Raw genomic sequence first — 14969 nt, forward strand, 5'->3', positions numbered from 1 at the left:
AGAGCACACAATAAGTTCACTGTGCTACCCTGCCACAAAACTCCCCACATTTAAAGCCAATTGAGAATCTGGAGGACCTCCTCGATCAGCTGCTCATGCCACAGATTCTCGACTGCGAAACCTAGCGTAGCTGTCTGCAGTGCTGGAGTCACCACAGCTCCACATCCCTTTCAGTATTTTCCAGAGCGTCACTGACTCTATTCCTGCACATCTCGTGCTGTTAAAGGTGGGTATTCAGGCTCCTCACAAATGCTCGCATTAATGGAGCTGGACCATGTGCAAATGCATTGGATATTAGAGCATATAGTAGTCATGTTGTCAATTCGGTGTGTGTCACCTGCCATCATCATGGTGATGCAACTGTAATGGCTAGCAGCATATGAGGGGAAAATGGAATTGTGTGATCGTACAAGTGACATTTCATAAGTAATGCACCGATTGGTATTACTGTTGATCATTTGTTGCAACAACAATGAAAATTATATCAGCTGTAGTCAGGAGCTTGAGGAAGAAGCAAGTGTTTTTCTTTATTGTTGAGTACTCTAACATAAAATTGGTGAGAGGTAGAAATGGACCCTGCAGGATTCTCAGGTACTATGACTGTTGAAGATCAGAGATCATACATTGAGATTGAAACTTTACACTGCAAAAACCTGACAGAAATCTACAGTGCATTAAGTGAAGTTTGTGGTGAGTTTACAGTGGACCTTATTACTGTTTCACATTGGGTTAATCATTTTCGGTGGTCATATGAGCTCGAACGATAATCCGAGATCCAGAATGCCAAAAATGTCAACAGACGAACAAAGTGTGAAATTTGTGGCAGATGCTCTTGAAGAAGATCTCAGTGTGCTGAAGAGAAGCAGAAATGCTTGGGCACTGGAACCTTGCTCAAACAATGATTTGACTGTGGAGATTAAGAATTCTTGTGTCAAATTGTCGCTATTGATGAAATGTCGATTAGAGACTCTGAACCGGAGTTGAAATCACAGTTCAAAGAGGGGAGAGCTTCAGATTTTCCACATCCAAAAAAATTTCAACATGCTCAGTTGAAACTTGAGCAAATGATGATTTTTTGCTTGTGATAACCAAGGATTCATGACAGATAAGAGTCCCATGTGGAGCAAGTGTAACAGCAGTGTATTATTGCAACTTTATGCAAAACATGAACAGGAAAATGCACAAAACCCGACTTCAGTTGCTTGAGATGGGCCACTCATTATCCACAACAATGCTTGTCCACATATCGGCAATGTTGTAGCCCAAAAACTGCATGAATACGGATGGCAAGTGTTGCCGCATCCTCTGTACAGCCTAGACGTAAGTCAAACAAACTTTGATTTGTTCCTGAAGTTGAAAAAAAAAAAAAAAAAAACTAAAAAAAATCCTATTTGTGGACTTCATTATCTTTCTCTGGAAGAGCTTTCTACTACCGTTACCTGAGCCATCCAACAGATGGACAGAAGTGGTGTCCTGGACGGAACACTAGAGCTCCCCAGATGTTGGGATTCAGTCGTGTAGAAGCTGTGACACTATATTGAAGGACTGTAAAGAGATATTGAAAAACAAAATTAAATGTGTAAGTAAAAAAAAATTATTGTGTGTCTCGCATAGTTGCTTTCAAAGAGCAAAGAGTTTTTAAAGAGGCTATACTAGAAGAGTGATAAAATACATATACAGAATACTGCAGGGCTCCTGTGCCATGGGACTGTGTGCTTTCAGCTGCTCACCTGGTGAAGAAACCCAGACACATAGATTATTATGTTTTTCAGAGATTGTAAGACTGTGTTGTAGGATTTATGTGTAGACTGTATATAGTCACATTTCAGTGGTGATTTATGAATATCCTTCACTTACAATGTATGACAGATTGTGTGGACTGTTTATTACTATGCATATTGCAGAGATGAAGCAGAAACCATCATCCACTCAGATGATGCTATAGCACCTGTGGGATACCTTGTTTTCAAGAAGTTGCATCTCGTTGAAAAGGAGGTAAGTTGCTTTTGATAAATTGACAGTGTCAGCACTTGGTCAAAATTTTCCTAAAGTAAACTTACAGGTGTTCCATTAACTCTGGGATGCCAGCGTTTGCCCTGTTTTTGGTTCATTAGGTTTTCTGTTTTAATAGTGAAGGGGGAGACATATAGAAATGTATACCTTGTATGTTCAAATTTTAAACATCCTGCATTGTCTGATTTTGAAATCTATGTTGACATCTACAGGTTCCGAAAAGTGATGTACTGATATTGTGAGATGTAATTTCAGAGTATTCTCTCTTTCACATTCGACGTCTGTAATGATGTAGCTCCTCGAAACTAAATTACAGTGGAATAAAGTAACTTGTGTGACACCAGTTTACTGCATCGGCTGTTATTTTTGCGACTAACCATTCTTTTATTTTGTGTTGTTCACTACTGCATAGTGGTTTTTCTTTTGCTGTGTAGCCATTCTTGAGTGACTATACATACCAGGTATAACACAATTAAAAGACAAAGCATAAATCAAACATAGGTTGTCATTGGTTGTTTAGTTGACAGAATGAACAGAGAATTTACAAAATGTAACCTATTAAATGCAAATATCTGATTTACAATCAAAATATTTGTCCGTGTCACACAGTTTTGTAACCAGTGTGTGCATGGCCTGATGAACAACAAAATTAAACATGAATCAAGTAATGATAAAAATCTAAGTACACATAAAGGGATAAATGTTTAACTACATTACTGAACTTTAAATTTATAGGCATAAACCAGATGTTGTGGAAACAGTAGTTACATAGTATAGTCAACTAAAAGGGAAGGAGGTACTAAACTGTGACAGCAACACCTTGTAGTTAATTAATCAGGGATTTAGAAGGATATACTCTGTATAATTTTTGCCAACATTGAGAGTCACATAGTACAATGTATAAGTGGCAGAGAGTGCAAGGTTCATAGGTCCCATCTACATTTATATTGACATAGCAGTAACTAATAGCCACAATATTAAAATTTTTGTGAGTTATTTATACAATATACTGTAATTAAATATGTGACAATGCGAAGTACAACTTCCATTTTCCTGCTTAATTACAGCAGCAACAAAGAACAGCCAGATAAAATGAGATAACAGTATTAATTAAGAGTGACAATATTTATGTAATATTTACTGTTTTACATTATGCCAAAATATATGCGTGACCAGTCGATGCACCATCTCATGCCTTCCATTTTAACAGCAGCAGTAGTCAGTGATAATCCTCTGGGTAAAATGTAGAAAATAAAGACTACGAGCATGGGGGCGTATGTCCTTAACTAGACCAGGCACATTATTTATACAAGGTCACAGATTTAAAAGATAATATATGACAGCTTTCATTAAAATTAATAATTATACTGAAATAAAGGAATGTATGAACAGATTTTTCTGTGTTTTCTTCTTGACAATAACAACAAAAAGCATCTAGAAACTTTATTAATAAGTAAACATAAAAAAGATGAACTGCGCACTATCATGAATTGGACACTTTATTAGATTTCCATGCACTGATTCTAACAATCCAGATCCCACAGTTCAATAATCATGATGACAGAACAACGAATGTAATCAGGTTTCAACATTTGTGTCAGCATCATCTAAGGTAGAAATGTATAATATTTATGGCTTCAACAGGATTGCAGATAGGCATTGCCCAAATTGATTGTATCAGTATTTGGCAGTCAATAATTACACTCCTCTTGATTTCTTGTACTTATCATATGATTCCAATAGAGGCTCTGGTCTTGACAAGTTTATAAAAGGAACATAAGCTGTTAATGTTGGTTCATCATAGCATATTCTTCAACTCACCATTGTCAATAATATGTTTCCTTCCAATTATGTAAAAATGACACTGGATAAAATGATGAGTTCCAATTGAACACCATTTTTAAGATTAACTAATTTTATATTTTCTGCTTTCATTGAGGTAATATGATCAGTAATATTCTTGATACAGTTAGATTTTACTGTAGGCATTTCACAGTACTAAAACTTCAGTTTATTAAATCTGGAAGCAAGTGACAGACTTGGTTGCCTATGCCTTCCCTCCTCCAACACTCCACAAAGACACTCTTGAAAACATTGTAATACAGAAAACCAGGAGAGATATCTTGTTGGTCCAGAGAGTTTTTATGGTTACATTACAGCAGTTCCTAGCTGAAATTTATAAAGAGAGTCATAATCAAAACACAAATATATTTTTTGGAGAAAAAACAATTAAATATTCCTAAGCATAATTTTTGATGAGATATTGTTATTTCGGTAGTGTTAAATATATAATTTTCTTCTGGTTACAGATGAAAGAAACAAATCTAAGACTATGAAGGAAATGAATTGTCAAAATATAAAGCAAAAATATAAAAGAATAAATGAAATTTCAAATAACAGTTGCCAAATGTCATAATGATTCTGAAAGCTCCCTTAATGAAAATAAGATATGTAATTTTCAAATAAATATTGTCAAAATAGGAATGGTATCTAATAGTTCATTAAACAGAGAATATTTGACAATTACTATTAATTGGGTGACACAATAGTTCAGATTTGTTTCAAGATGTATAAATCAGGATGTGATAAAAAGTATACGACAACCAGTATACCAAAACAATATGAAAGCTGCATTGATTTCTCTCTTATCTTAATAATTATTGCAATAAAACTACTGTGACTGGATAAAAAATTGAAAAATAAAAATAGTAACTAATGAAAGGCAGATAGATATGTATTAGAATCCATTCTACATCTACATTCGTGCATCGCAAGCCATCGTACAGTGCATGGTGGAGGATACCATTTACCACAACTAGTTGTTTCCTCCCCTGTTCCGCTCACAGATAGGAGGGAAAAATGACTATCTCTGTGCCTACATACGAGCCCTGATTTCTGGTATCTTATCTTTGTGGTCTCTATGCGAAATGTATGTTGGCGGCAGTAAGATCGTTCCTCAGCCAGCTTGAAAGAACACTTGTATGTTCGAGCCTACCGGTAACAAATCTAGCAGCTAGTCTCTGAATTGCTTCGATGTCTTTCTCGAATCTGATACGGTGCGGATCGAGAATGGGTCTCACTGGTGTCGTGTTTGTGGTCTCCTTTACAGATGAATCACACTTTCCCAAAATTCTCCCAGTTAATCAAAGTTGATCATCTGCCTTCCCTACCACAATCCTCACACACTTGTCCCATTTGATATCACTTTACTACGGTATGCCCAGATATTTAAACGATGTGACTTGTGTCAGTCAGGACACTACTAATGAAGTATTTGAACATTTTGGATTTTTTTTCTACACACCTGCATTAACTTACATTTTTCCACATTTAGAGCTAGCTGCCATTCATCACACCGACTAGAAATTTTGTGCAACTCATTTTTTATCCTCCTATAGTCACTCAGTGATTGCACCTTCCCGTACGCCACAGTATTGTAAGCAAATACCCGCAGATTGCTGCTCATTCTGTCCGCCAGATCATTCAAAGTATATGAAGAATAGTAGTGGTCCTATCACATGTCCATGGGGCATTCTTGAAGATACCCTTGTCTCTGATAAACACTCACTATCAAGGACAGCATATTGGGTTCTATTACTTAAGAAGTCTTCAAGGCTCTCGCTTATCTGGGAAACTATTCCATTTGCATATTCCTTCTTTAACAGTCTGCAGTGGGTCATTGTGTCAAATGCTTTTCGGCTGTCGAGGAATATTCAGTCAGTCTGTTGCTCTTTATCTGTCGTCTGCAGGATATCTTGTGAGGAAAGGGCAAGCTGAGTTTCACACGAGTAATTCTTTCTGAAACCCTGCTGATTTGTGGACAGAAGCTTTTCTGCCTCAAGGAAATTTATTGTATTCTAATTGAGAATATGTTCAATAATTCTACAGCAAACTGGACATTGGACTGTAATTTTGTGGGGCTGTTTGTTCTTTTAGTATTCCTATATACTAAGAGTCACCTTCACTTTTATCACTTCCTAATTTTTACATCGGTTTATGGAAATCTAACCAGGCATCTGATTTGTTGTAGTGCACAGTGTAGTGAAAGATCAGCCTCGTGCTACCCTGCTAAATGTCATAGTATACGGCGGGAAAACATTAATTCCGGGAACGTAAAAGTTGGGTTATACTGTATTCTCTGTATTGTGTGTGAGGGGGAGGGCGGGGGAGGTGGGATGTGCATGTGCGTGTGCATGTCTATGAGCCAGACGATCACAACAATGGTGACTGTGAGTTTACAGAGACACAGGTACACACGAGTTAAATGGGAAATGCCTTTATAGTCACTCCCATTAGCCACTGCGCTGAGTGTCAACTTTGTTTGCGCATGTAATATAGGTGACTAATGCACGGTGCACAGTCATGTGCAAGCAGGCATGCGTGTACATGTGAAATTCACTTGTATTCAACTGAAATTTTTTTCTGTTTACCTCCTCACCAAGTTTCTAGGTGCTTTTTTTATTATTGTCAAGAAGAAAACACAGTCATCAATTATTAGTCATTAGTCCAGAATGCCAAAGTCAAATAACAACAGGGGCTGGAGATTGGGAAGGAGAAAAGCACTATGACGATTCACTAACATATAATAGGTAAAATGAAGTCAGCACATACTTAACAACTATCTCAAAAGTAATTGAGATGGGCCAGAAGTGAACAACCTCAGTAGTATTTAAATTACACGGAAACATTGCTATCCATCACATGCCATTAGAGAAAGGACAACACGGGAGATTGAACAGAGTGCAGAAGCTGGAGCTGTGGGGTATGACAGTCGAAGGAAGGTTTTGTACCGCAAGATTGTGACAATGTTTCGAAGTGGCACAGGAAATTGGGTTACAGTGTGAAGCTGGGAAATGAGACTGAAAAATGTTAAATGGTGTGCAGTACCTTATCAAAGTTCTCTAGGAACTATGCTTTACAGATCAGTTTGTCCAGTGAGGGTATGCGAAGGGCCTTTGATATACTTCAATCTTCTCTATAACTTTTACTTTATTTAGTTTATAAAGGATCTGCCTTATATATACTCAGCAGATAATGTCTTTCTGACATACTGTGTGTGTACAAAAAGAAGCTGTAGTTAGTGTTTTCCCCCACACTGTCTACAATAGCTGCAGTGTGTCCGTAACTGTACTGTACTGTCTTTCAGAATGCGCACTTCACAATGGCGGAACGTATTGCCGGATTGCCTGTTAAGACGTGGCAAGATCTGACAGCAGACATTGACGAAGAAGCCGAGGACAGTCCACCGACTCCGCCTAAAGGCCGTGATGCAGACACCGGCTATGGGCCAGATGATGACTACAATGATGACTGTGAGTTTACAGAGACACAGGTACACACCAGTTTATTTTATACATATTTAACCACAGTTAGTTAAAAAACGAATACAGGCAGTCATATAGCTCATTGATGCATGGTGCACAGTCACATGTGATAGTACAGAAAATTTTACTAGCGTTAGAACTAGCTGTTTTTTCATTTTTAGATTTGCGTAGTCTCTCACACAGCCACACATGCCACCAAGTACACCAACCCACGTTCATAGCAAAAGAACTGAAATCCATAATGTTTGAGAATGTGCACTTAAGGAAATTTGTGGATGGAAAAATACATAAAATAAGGGAAAGACAACCACTTACCTGTAGAGGACTGGTGCATGGCACAAAGAAGTAGGTAATAGAAGAGAGTCAACACTAGCTTCTGAGCTCTTGCTCTTTTTCTATTAAGAGTGCACAAATTCACACCTACAGCCACAAAGACACCCAAACATACTCGCTCATGGAGCAGTGACACTCATTATTGAATTTTGATTATCAGAAGCAGTTGCCTTTCGGATGGAGCTGGAGAGGGGCAGGGCAGGACACATGAGGTGTGGAATTGGTAGCAGGGTGGTGTGACACAGGTTTTTACCAGATGACTCAGCAGCTGCTCAAGACGAAAGAAGTTCAGAGGGCAGAGCAAGAGAGAGACTGAGCGAGACGGGTTGGAGGGGAGAAAATGAGAGGAAGGTGGTGGTGATGGAGACAGGAGAAGGGTGAAAAAAGGGGAGGAGAGAGAGAGAGAGCATGTGGGTGGGGGGAGGGGTAAGAAGAGTAATGGGAGAAGGCATGCATGAACTGGATGGGGAAGGAGTGGTGTGGGCAGAAGAGAGAAGGGGAAATGTAAGGTGAGGCAGTGGGAGACAGGTTAGTGGAGGTTTAGGCCAGGAGGATTGTGATAGTGCAGGATATGCTGGAGGGGAATTTCCATCTGTGTAGTTAAAAGAAACATGTGCTGGGAGTGAGTATCCAAACAGGTCATGTAGGGAAGCAGCTGTTGAAGCCATCAGTGTTGTGGTGCATTGTGTGTTTAACAATAAGATGCTCAAATTTGTGATTTGCCACAGTTTGGCAGTGGGCAGGTGTACGATAGTGGCCGTGTTCCCTCACTAGATGTATTGTCACATTGTAACTACAGATTGAACTGGTAACACACTGTCTCCCTGTCTCTATCACTTACATGAACTCTTTTTATCTTGTGCAGCCACTTAGTCATCTGGTGAAAGATCAGCCTCGTGCTACCCTGCTAAATGTCATTGTATACGGCGGAAAAACTTTAATTCCGGGAACGTAAAAGTTGGGTTATACTGTATTCTCTGTATTGTGTGTGAGGGGGAGGGCGGGGGAGGTGGGATGTGCATGTGCATGTGCATGTGCATGTCTATAAGCCAGACGATCACAACAATGGTGACTGTGAGTTTACAGAGACACAGGTACACACAAGTTAAATGGGAAATGCCTTTATAGTCACTCCCATTAGCCACTGCGCTGAGTGTCAACTTTGTTTGCGCATGTAATATAGCTGACTGATGCATGTTGCACAGTCATGTGCAAGCAGGCATGCGTGTACATGTGAAATTCACTTGTATTCAACTGAAATTAAACAAAGATAGAAGCAGGCTGTCGATAAGTTTGTTAAGGTGCCGAGTTTGACACAATTTGCTGATATTTGAACTCTCTCACACTGTATTGTTTGGAAGAAAAAAGTGTTGACTTGCCTCGCGTACTTTCACTTGCTGTTATCCTGTGACAGTATATTCTGGGGCAGTGAAGCTGTAGTAAATAAAGTATATGTGCAGAATAAGCAGTTAATAAGAACATTGAAAGAAAGAGATGAGTACACATCTTGCAGAGACTTCTTGAAAGGTGTCAGATTCCTGCAGTCACTTTCCAGTATACATAGTCTGTAATGATATTTTTTGTTGACACTGAAGTCACTGTACGCAGCGTGACAACTAACCATGATTTCTTTAAACTGGCTTATATTGTTACAAGAGGTAAACAACTGTTTCTGTTGTTTGTCATGAACTCTGAGGTTGCTTTGATGCAGTTCTCTATTCATCTTGCTTTCCACCCTACACATGTGGCGTGTCATGTGTCAAATGACAGAGCCTGAGGTCCAAAGTTTGACCCTCAGTTAGCCTTGGGATTTGTTCCCCATCACTTTTCATTTTTGTCACCTCTGGAAATAATTTGTTAATGTAAAAAAACTCTATGTTGCACCACGGTTGACGGTCCACCCTAGACTGTACTGCTTCCCGTAAATAGGCCAGCTAACTCAGTTCACAGGTTGGAGGAGGCACGGGTGTACTTCAGTAAACCTGCTGGATGTGCAAATGAACAATACAAATGTGTCAATAGTGCCACAAACTGTGCCACATGTAGTGTGGAGTAACAGTTAGCGTAGCTTTCCAGCTTGCTGTGGGTTACCATTTCAAATTGTAGTTACAATGTGACAATATGTGTAATGTTGCACGCATCTGGTGAGGGTGTCTCAGGTGGGAACACAGCCACTGTAGTAGACCGGTCACATGGGTGTCCTTAGAGAGCCAAATAAATGGCTAGCTGCCAGCCACTCTGCTGTTATCCAACTGCCTTTACAAGTGGACTCTGCAGTGTTGATTGTTTAGCACATGTTGAGTACGATGGATCCCAGATTTGTGGTCTCCACCCCCTCATACTTATAAGGAACTTTACTTATGAAGTACAAGGGTAAGTCAATTATTATCTGCAAAGTAGTTATAAAATTTTATTGTAATCAAGTAGGAAACTTACAAGAACATCATTTTTTGACATAGTCACCTTGCGTTTCAATGCACTTGGTCCATCATTGTACAAGCTTCCCGGTGCCCTCATAAAAGAAGGTTCTCAGTTGAGCTGCAAGCCAAGAATGCACTGCTTCTTTCCCTTCTTCGTCCGAGGCAAATCTACAGCCCCTTAATGCCTGTTTGAGTGGACCAAATAAGTGACAGTCAGAAGGGGCAAGATCGGGACTATATGGAAGATGATCCAATACTTCAAATTTGAATTTCTGGTGTGTTTCAGCAGTGTGGACAGCAGTATGCGGACGGGCATTGTCGTACAACAACACGACACCTTTTAACAGCAATCCTCAGCATTTGCTTCTTCGAATTGTAGGCTTTAGCCTGGCAGTAAGCATCTTACTGTAATGTACACTGTTTATTGTTGTGCCCCTTTCCCCAAAATGTTCCAGTACTGGACCTTGTGTGTCCCAAAAAACCGTAAGCATCACTTTTCCTGTGGAAGGTTGGGTCTTGAACTTTTCTTGCATGGCGAATTTGAATGTTTCCATTCCAACTCTGCCATTTACTCTCTGGCTCGTAATGATAGATCCGTGTTTCATCACCAGTAATGATCCTGTCTAAGAAGTTGTCCCCTTCGTTACCATAGTGATTCAAATGCTTTTTGCAGATGTCCGAGCACGTTTGTTTATGCAACTGTGTGAGTTGTTTCGGGACCCATCTTGCACAAACTTTATGAAACCCAAGTCTGTTGTAGATGATTTCATAGGCAGAACTGTGACTAATTTTCAAATGATGTGGCACTTCGTCACTAGTTAATCGTCTGTCTAAGAGAATCATTTCACGTGAACGCTCAATGGTTCCTTCTTTTGTGGTGGTAAATGGTCGTCCGGCTCCTTCATCGTAACACTTGTGCGACCATTTCGGAACTTTTCAATCCATTCGTAGACACTCCGTTGTAGCAAAACGCTGTTCCCGTACTGTACCGAAAGTCTTCAATGAATTTCAGCACCTGATACACCTCCCGACCACAAAAAATGGATCACTGAACGTTGCTTTTCTTTGGTGCAAATAGACAGTGGGGCAGCCATGATTAACAGCACGGCAGCGATAACGAAACTAACGTAGCAGCTTGAAAATTGCAGAGGTGTAACAACAAATAACAAAGCATGCGTCATCAATGTAAAATGATAGTACTACCAAAATAAACAAAAATATAACTAAATTGCGGATAATAATTGACTTTCCCTCATGCATGTCAACTGACTAGTTGCACTGGAACTGAATCCTTCTACTCTGGGGTGATCTTCAGATAGTTTCTAGTGTGTCTCTTGACAAATATTCCTCTGAGAACTGTTTCTGCTGGACTCTTTTGTTATTTACTTGTTACAGAATGTGTTTATACTAATGAACATTCTGACCTGAAGTGAATAGCTCCACTTATCTGTTTCTCATTACAGTCAAGATTCTGATATGACCACCTGCCAAAGTTGCATTCCAAACAGTTGTTTGTCTTGTTGTGGTTACTACAAACACACAGCTGTATTTTAGGATTTGGGAGCAATGGCAAACACAATACAAACAAAGAAACAATTTTTTTAATACTTATATTAAAATCTTGGCATTGTACCAACATTGCAGTGCAGTATTAAATTCTTCCCTCAGTTGGCAAAAGTATTGTTGCAGCCATAATCAAAATAACCACTTGGGTCACACACACACACACACACACACACACACATACACACTGTGCCTGAGTTATGCATACATTTTGTCACTTTCTCACCCCCCCAGCCTTGCAGATAGATGTGTTATGTTGTAATAGTGTTAATCACAAAATTTTATAAACTTATATGTTACTTTATATACCTGCATAATCTTCATAAAAACAGATGTGTTTTATTACCACCTCCCTGTGACCGACACTCAGCATTGATATATTGTTTCACACAATCCATATCAGATGGCATCAACATTCATTCACAGGTGCTCACATTCTGGTTTCAGTTGAAGTCTGTCATGACTAAATAATAATAATAATAATAATAATAATAATAATAATATTGATCATTCACTTATTTGGGTGGCAGATGGGAGTGCTGAGTGTTTCCATATCTCTAAGGATTCTCTTTCATCATAGGACCTACAGAATATGATGTCTGAATCAATGAGGCAGTGTGTCTCCATGATAATTATTTGTTGAATGTAGACTGTCAGTTGGGAAACATTTATTGACCATAAATTAATCAGACACTACCAACTGTTTTTTTTTTATAATGAGTGCATACTCTCTGAATTTCATTATGATCTGTTGCAGCCATGATATACTAACAATAAGGTTTCATTATTTTAGAATTACAAAATAACTACATGGTTACATGCTGTTTTAGTGGGCTAAGATATGAGGATTTAGACAGTGTGATGTACAGAAGTATGTATCGGTCTGTGGAGTGTACACTGTGTCGAAGTGTATTAGGTGACCGCTTGCGATAAGCAGGAAATCCGGGTTCGAGTCCTAGTCCACCACAAATTTCAAGCATCACTATTGGGTAGTAAATCTGTACCTCATAAATTTTGATGCTGTTTTCTAGTTTCTTATTTATCCCAATCCTATTAAGGGTGAAACATCGTCATAACTGTCATTGTCTGGCCTACTGATCCCAGAAATTGTAGATTTGACAGGATAGTCAGTTACGTTCTATTACTTTTACACATTACTCAGTTTCCACACCCTTCTCACACTTTTCAAGGTGAAACTGCATTGTGAGAATCACCAGCCTGCCTGGGGACCACAAAAATGTTGAATGTGACACTAATATTGTTTGTTTTCAATTATTTTTACATTACCTGTATTCCACCCCATATTCACTCATAGCAATAATAATGGCACCTTGCCTCCATGTTGATTTTTCATAGAAAGTAAGCCGCATGTATATCAGATTTGCTATAACTGCTCCAGACATTGCAGAGTTATGCTTGCACATCAACCCCTTCCCTCCCACACCCTTACTGTCATCCTGAGAATGTTAGCAGTGTCCCAGTCCAAAAGTACCTTTTTCATACAGTAAGTCATATTTATACCAAATTTAGTTGAAATTGTTCCCAGTGTAGCAGAGTTATGTGTAAATTCCACCATTTCTCACCTCACTTTTGCAAATAGATGAGGAATGACTGTATTATCCTTCACGGTAATTGTCGTCTAGTACTAATACGGGAAGCGTTCACATGATGGCTTACTGAATTTGCTCCTCTGTCACAGGATTGCAGTATGTAGTGACAAATGTAACAAATGCTGTTCTATTACAATGGGCATTTTTGAGAAATTGAGGTTCCAAGTTTTACGAGCCTGCCGAATACTGTACAAGAGCACCAGCTGTGGAACAGTGGTGTTAGCCCACTGGGCTAAGGTGAGAGGCTAGAAGTCTGCATATACTTGCATACTAGTCTCATCATTTTCTTTCTGCTAGTCTTTCACAATACTCTTGTATCTCTACAATTAACCATGTTTTTCAGAAAGTAACAACAATAATAACAAGCAGTGTGATTAAGCTGCCCCTACTGATGTCATTTTATGCAACCTGCAGTGTTACATCTGACCTTGCGAACCTACAGGTGAGATTTTTATGTTTTCTTGCTCACTATGTTCAAACTACACTGATAAGCTAAAATATTATGACCACTGCCCACTGTGAGGTTGGATGCTGTGGGCACATGGTGCTCTATGAAAAGTATGAAAGCACAGCAGAGACAGATGGGAGATCAACCGAGTGAAGCTTGGGCTGCAAATGGAGAAATTCTTTGAGATAAGCGACTTTGTCAAAGGGCAGATTATTTTTATGTAAAATGTGTGAACAAGTACCTCGAAAATTGTGAAGCTGGTCTAATGTTTATGTGCTACTGTCATGAGCATCTACCAAAAGAGGTAGGAGGACAGTGAAACTACCACTAGGTGCTGAATGATTGGACATTGATGGCTCTTCACAGAGCGTAGAGGTTTGTCTGCTCTGTAAAGGAGGATAGATGGTGATCTGTGGCATCTCTGCCGAAAGACCACACTGCTGGTGCACACACAAATGTTTCGGAGCACACAGTTCATTGTACATTGTTGAACGTGGAGCTTCACAGCAGACCACCCTTACGTGTTTACATCTTGACCCGATGTCCTCGTCAGTTAGGATTGCAGCGGGCACAGGACCATCAGGATTCAGCTATCACTCAATGGAGACATGTCAGCTCTTTGGGTGAGTCACATTTTTCCTACACTAGGTGGATGGTCATCTCCGCAAACGCCGCCATTGAGGTAAATGGTGGCTCAAAATGTGCAGCGCACCACAGATGCAGGCTGGTGAGAGCAGTATTATGCTACGGCAGACATTCTCTTGCGCTTGCACGGGACCTATGGTAGTAATCGAAGACATACTGACAGCTGCAAACCAGCTGCATCCTACATGCTTAATGTCTTCCCTGATGGTGATGTCATCTTTCAGCAGTGTAACTGTCCGTGTCTCAGAGCCAGAACCACGTTACAGTGGTTTTAGGAGCCTTATAGTGATTTCGTGTCGATGTCTCGGCACCCAAATTTGTCTGATGTAAATCCTAGGGAACTCATCTTGAGCACTATCAGGTGCCATCACCGCATGCACAAATGAGCAGTCTCTTATTTACGTGAATTACTTGATCTGTGCATAGACATCGAATGCCACTTACCTCCACAAACATACTGACAAACTGTCAGATCCTTGATATGCAGAATCAGTGATGTATTTTGTTCCAAAGACAAATAAACAAGCTATTAACTTAAACCTTACAAACGTAGTAGTATTGTAGTCAGAAAGCCTAACAAATACAATGATGTAATTGTTTATTTTATGCAGTT

General features: G+C 39.5%; 1 protein-coding gene across 1 annotated transcript in view; it reads left to right on the forward strand.

Annotated features, from left to right (window-relative positions):
* LOC126106365 (uncharacterized) overlaps positions 1 to 14969 on the forward strand; it is a 109334-nt gene that overhangs the window by 68088 nt on the left and 26277 nt on the right. The window contains exons 6-7 of the mRNA XM_049912628.1: positions 1905 to 1995; positions 7160 to 7345. Of these exons, the coding sequence (XP_049768585.1) occupies positions 1905 to 1995; positions 7160 to 7345 (277 nt within the window). The remainder of the gene's footprint in view (positions 1 to 1904; positions 1996 to 7159; positions 7346 to 14969) is intronic.

This window comes from Schistocerca cancellata, chromosome 10, assembly GCF_023864275.1.
Source record: "Schistocerca cancellata isolate TAMUIC-IGC-003103 chromosome 10, iqSchCanc2.1, whole genome shotgun sequence".
Taxonomy (NCBI): domain Eukaryota; kingdom Metazoa; phylum Arthropoda; class Insecta; order Orthoptera; family Acrididae; genus Schistocerca; species Schistocerca cancellata.